We start from the raw sequence: 6,060 nt of genomic DNA, 5'->3' as shown, positions 1-6,060 counted from the left end.
CACAGCCTACTGCTTACTGAGGGGTAACAGACACATTCATCAATTGAGGACATGACATGGGATGTTGACAGTTTCAAGGACTGAAACTCAAATTAGCATATTCTGAATTAACACATCATTATCATCCCTCAGTGACTCACCCATGAACTTCCTCCATTGAAACGGACTGTGTCTGAGGCCATGTGAGTTGTCAAGAAAGCTGTGGTGTTTTACCTGTGGGTGCTGCATTACACATGCATATTATCACTTGGTGTTGTCATTATCAAGTAATATTCATGCATTTCAAAACAAACTCTATGATTGCTGAGGCAATACCAATCAGGCCTCTACTTTTGATTCTATAGTGCTGGGCTTGAACCTGGAAAGACCACACTCCAACCCCTCTTAGCTGAATAACTCTGGAGTGATATATGTTTTGCATGCAGAAGACCCCTAGTTCAAATGCTGGTTTCTCCAGTTTAAAATAAGTAGCAGGACTGAGGAAAGATCATCGCCTGAGTCCTTGGAAAGCCACTGCCAGTCAGAGGCAAAGCTGACCAATGGCATTGTAATGTATTCAGCCTGACATGCCCGGACTTGCCCAGGCTGGCCAGGCACAATTCCTCAATAGCTTCGAGTCTAAAGACAATGGGTCCGTAGGATCCTAGCCGGCCCAATGAAAGGGCTAGGTCCCCAGCCAGGAGGCCAATGGGTCTCTCGGTTACTGTAAATAGCCTATCGGGAGTAGGGGGTGTGTTTAGGTGAGCTTGGTGGCGGGTTTTCTGAATGCATATAAACCGGCCTGCGAGCCGGTCAGTTGTCTTTGTTCTGAACTAAATAAAGGTATGCTTAGCTGAAATCACTCTCCGTCTGCATACTTTTCAGGCCTAAACTGATGGAATGCAGTTTCTTATCAATGGTGCCATTACGTTATTTTTTTTTAAACTCATGACTTAATGGTCCTAGGAGCTCCCCCTTTACATGAGAATGTATACTTCAAATGCAAATCTCCATGCTCCCCTGTGAGCCAGGACTGCGGGGGGGGGGCATGATTTCCCCCTCTTCTAGCCAGTGCCTCAAAGGCTGCCAGAAAAAAATGGGGGAAATGAGGGGTGCACATGGTTATCACATCAAAGAGGATGCTGTAGGCATCACAGGTGATGCTGTGATTTAACGACAGAGTTTTGAGCAATACCTAGAAAGTTTCTTTCAATGTCATGACGTCCCTTCTGGTTTTCACTAGAAGTGGAATCGCATGCTTGCACGATATTGATGTGCTTCTCTCCACCCCTAAAATCTTCCCAGTGGGTTGCCAAGTCTGGCTGGCAATCCTAGCCACAGTTCAGGACTTCCATTCCAAAGTCCAGCCCTTTGCACACTTGAGGTATTGTATATATGACATAAAATAACAACATTAGCTATATGCAATACTGGCCAACAGCAAAAATATTCAATACTGGCCAACAGCAAAAATATGCAATACTGGCCAACACCTCCGGTAGCTTCCACAGCCAGAAAATAAGGAAAATGCATTCTGAGATGGTTAACGTGATTAAAATAAAGACTCCCTTTTCTGCCGTTTCTTTCGCTCCACGGCAATACGGAGAGCCTGCAGAACCATATGTTCATTATTGAGGATATTGTAGTTGGTCAAATTCAACAGCTTGTTGAAATCCTCCTCTGTATACTGCACCAAACCAGTGGCATAAGGGGAAAATATAGTGCTGGTAACATCAGCTTCGCCCTCCTCCATCTCATCAGGACTGCGTTCCACACCTGTGGAAAAAACAACCCCAAGAAGGAAATGAGCAGATACTACTGTTTCACACCACTGTGATCTTCTCACATTGGAACACTGAAATTATCTGCATTTGCTGTGTTAACTTTGTAACTTTGGAATCAATCACACTTTACAGAAGCAGTGAGGCTTTGTTTGCTTTGTGAGCAAGAAGAGTTGTGGCATGAGCTTATTTACCAGTTGCTTTTGCATGCTTGGACTTTAACTGGTCTGCCTTTTAGAGGAACACTTCATTTTCTCATGAGAAATAGATGCTGACAGTGGGGAAGCCACATGAAATTCTCCATCTGCCACACTGCTCTTCGTTTTGGTAATGCAAGTAGTGTGCAGAGTATGGGGTGAGTGGGAGTGGGTGAAAGGAAACCATGGAGTTGGGTGCAATCTGACATGGTGAGTGAGTAGGACTAACAGAGGCATAAGTGAGATGAAGGTGGGGTGACACTATTCCATTGAAATCTAAACTTGGAATCTAAAGATCATTGGTCATGGGGGAAAGAACCACATACAGCCATTGCTTCATTTCTGCTTTTTCAACAAAGACATAAGCCACTTTTTAAATGGTGTTATCTCTTTGGCCATGGGGGACTATTGTTGCCAAAATAATCTAGCCCTGCACACAATTTTCTCTCTCCTCTGTATGTTCCTATTTTCAGTACTAGCTATAGACTAAAATGTTGGAGCCAATACTAATAATCAGCTTTAGGAAGGTCATGCTAGGTGGAATCCTAATCCAGTTAACTTACCAGGTGCTTTGTATTTTTGAAAAGTGTCGCATACCAGTGGGAAATACAGCACTATAGGAGCCTTTGGATTGTCCGCCTCATCAAAGAGATAGCACTCCTTGAGATGCTGCCTGTCTTCTTCACTCAGCACAGTCTTGGGGTATGGGATACCCTGCTCTGCATAGTACTTCATAGATAAGTCCAATGGCTACAACATCAAAAAAATGAGCAAAATCAAAACCCTGAGAGATGAGAGAGCTTTGATTTCATAAAGGCTAGAAGTTTCATTAGAAGTGTGAGTAGGCCCCTCTCTAGGGAGGCCAGGTCTCCCACTTCAGTAAAACATCTTCCACTCCTCCATTGGCTGTGCCCACCGCTGCTCTGCAGGACAGTGGAAGGAAAACTCTGTGATAAGTGATGTCATCATGTCAGGTGACACTCCAGCATTTGCCCAAAACTCTATGATTAACCCATTGCATTTCGGGGCAAATGCTAGAGCATTGTCCCTACAGGCTAGCAACCCTATCACTATCAAATATATCTGGAGGTTGGTATGTTTTGTCTTGGTACAGGGGACTGGCCTAGTTTTTCAAGCACTATGATTTTATGAAACATTGATAGGGAAGGGTAGCCAGTAATAATAGCAAAGGCCCATGTGGTAGAGCAATCCTGCTCCTCCTGCAGGCACTGTTCCACCCTGCCCTTCAAGATTTTCCCAACATCTAGAGAGGCTTTTCTTTCTCTCCAGTAACCTGCTGCCACCATTTAATCTCTGCAGGAATTGCCCACTGGGAGGGTCAGGAGGACTCCCAGCTTCCCTTCCAAGTTCTGAGGCCTTGCCTCTGTGTCCCCCACTGCCCAGCATCTGGTCACCACAGGAACAGTCTACTGCCTTGTCTGCCCCTGGAGGAATAGCCACTTGCCAATTGACTGCATTCCTCCTGACACTCCTTTTAAAATAGTGTGTCCAAGATGGTGGGGGTCTATGTGGTACAGAGAACCACTACCAGCACCAAAAGTTATAAGTATTTATTAAAAAGAAAATGTTTACAAGCATACTCTTAGCACAACACCAGACTGAGCAAAGAAAAGGGTAAATCACAATATCTCTGTCCTTCTCTCTATACATGCCCTATCAGATGTTAGACTACAGGACAGGCTCCTGAGCTTAGAATGTTATAGATCTTTACAGAGTCACCATTACCTTGAAGCTTTCTCCAGCTTTCTAGACCTGCACATGGTTAATGGCCTCCTCCTCCAAACCTCAAGAGTTCTGTCTGCTCTGATGGACTCAGCACAAAAGAGCCATTCCTCCTTGCTTCCAGGAGTTTTATGCTATCTCTATTCCCCAACCACTGACCAGGTCAGGCCAGGTCAAATAAATGTTTTCCTGGAGATTGCCAGGAATTCCTTCCTGAAGTCTCTCTGGTCTTCAGTTCCTCCAAATCTCTATTCCCTGCTTGTGGGGGGGGGGGGGACTGGACTATACTATTGTCTCTAGCTAGACCTATTAGCATTCCTTAAGAGGTAGCTGAGGTGACATTGGAAAGCCATTGAACCAACTCCCTCCTTCTTGCCTGTTCTCTGCCCAGAAAGAAGAAAAACTTTTAAAGATTTTCTCAGGTCAGACCTCTACTCAAAAAATGCATTTCTTCACAGCCCAGGTTCTCCAGCATATTTTTGTTGCCTTAGACCAGGGTTCCCCAAACTTTTTTAACCTGTGGGTGCCTTTGAAATTCTGACAGAGTATGTCAGGCGCAGACACAAAATGGCTGCTGCAGATTAACTTCAGTCACAGAGTGAAGATCCTTGCACTGTGGTGGCAGCTGCTGCCAAAGCATCATTTTAAAAAATCTGCACAGCCAACCAAATCCTCAATAGCCAATCACTAAACAAAATCACCACGTGGCCCACCCTCTTTCTCAAAACACTTGGTGGGCACAAGGAAAGGTGTTGGTGGGCACCAAGGCACTCACAGGCACCATGTTAGGGACCCCTGCCTTTAGGCCATCTTTCGTTCACATGGCCTTCCCAGTTCTGTAATCCTAGTCCTTCCTTACTTTGTGAGAGGTTTTTGCTGCCTGATAGAATTTTTTTTGTTTGGTTGGTTGTTTGTTCGTTGTTGGGTTGTTGTTGTTGTTTGGGGGGGTTAGATTTTGTAATCCACCTTGTGTCTCAGTGAAAAATGATGATGATGATTTGCTTTGATGGAAAGAGGGATAATATTTGGATATCAGCATGCATCCAGGGCAGGGCAGAGCACACAGCCAGGTTTTGGAGGAAAGAAGAACATGTATATAATTTGTGTAATTGTATTACTAGACTGTATGTGAGATTAATTTTTATCTTATGCTTGGGTTGTGCTTGCGTTACCCTCAGGACAACCAGACACACAGTACAGGCTGAGTTACACATAGGGATGCCAACCCACCAATTGGGGAGGGATTTCCCCACTTTCTGGCCCTGCCCCCAAAGAGCCCCCATCACAGCTGACGTTCTCAGCATGATGACATCACCTCCGGGTGAAGTCATCGTGACATGCATGCCAGAAGACTCCTGGAGCCAGGATAGAGCCCCCTGCCAGGACCCAGGTAAGACCTGGCAACCCTAGTTACACAAGACACAAATCCCAAATGAATCATAATTCCCAAAGACCCACAGGTCCACAACAGCTTCACCAGCTGGAGAAACCACAGTTAAAAATCAAAAGGATTTGCTAGGACAGATGCAACATGCAATCACATCAAGTCACACACTGAAATACTTCATAAAGAACTAATGAAGCAAATAAGACTGAGGGGATTAAGCAAAAATTGAGCTCTGAAGAGCCAGAAGTGGCAGGAGGAAGCAAGGCACTAAGGTAAGCCACAAATCCAATAATAAAGCAGGGAGGGGGGGGCAAGTCCTAAGTAAAAATGGTAAAATGCTTCAGAAACTATTAGAGAACATAATACATACAAAAAGGAAACTATACTAAAAAAAACTAATCCAAGTAAGAAAGAAATAATATATTCTAAATAATATAGAATTAATATAGAATAAAATACTATAGTCACCATATTTTGGCACAAGAAAAAAATCACAAAAAAATCTCTGTCCCTCTGAGATCCCTAGAAACAGGCAAGTTGCAGTATGTTCAGTCAGCTTTTATTTGATTTGAAGCCCCAGTCCACATGCTTCAGGATTGGACTACCTCACACATGTATGTAGTCATACTGGCTACAGTCTGCTCTTCCTCATTCTCCCCCCCCCCCCAAGGAATATAGCTTGGTATGCCCTTGTTAAGAAAACTTGAGACAACAGAGACAGAGGCAGTAAATAAAGCTCCTGAACAAAACAAAAGAAAATCATGGGCTTTTTTCATTATAGGCTGTTCAGACAGGGAATTTGTTTCATTTATATTAATTGCTACAACTACAAAACACCATATTTTTGTAAGTACTGTTATTAATAACTAAAGAAATGCATACGTCTACTTGGAATCATCAATTCTTAATCTTTAAAGTGGGGAGGAAATGGAGAAGCAAATAGATATCAAGAAGTTGCCAAAGGCGCCAAAGA

At 43.8% G+C, this 6,060-nt stretch overlaps 1 protein-coding gene across 1 annotated transcript in view; it reads right to left on the bottom strand.

The window, feature by feature from the left end:
• Positions 1 to 807: 807 nt before the first annotated feature.
• The window catches only part of LOC107108206 (cytosolic phospholipase A2 epsilon-like), an 81,922-nt gene continuing 76,669 nt past the window's right edge, over positions 808 to 6,060 (bottom strand). The window contains exons 20-21 of the mRNA XM_015408611.1: positions 2,521 to 2,707; positions 808 to 1,755 (exon numbers count right to left, since the gene is read on the bottom strand). Of these exons, the coding sequence (XP_015264097.1) occupies positions 1,532 to 1,755; positions 2,521 to 2,707 (411 nt within the window). The 3' untranslated portion in view covers positions 808 to 1,531. The remainder of the gene's footprint in view (positions 1,756 to 2,520; positions 2,708 to 6,060) is intronic.

Source organism: Gekko japonicus, unplaced genomic scaffold (genome assembly GCF_001447785.1).
Source record: "Gekko japonicus isolate JY-2015 unplaced genomic scaffold, Gekko_japonicus_V1.1 scaffold1710, whole genome shotgun sequence".
Lineage (NCBI taxonomy): Eukaryota > Metazoa > Chordata > Lepidosauria > Squamata > Gekkonidae > Gekko > Gekko japonicus.
Note: the sequence above shows the minus strand (reverse complement) of the source record. Positions and strands in the feature narration are given on the sequence as shown.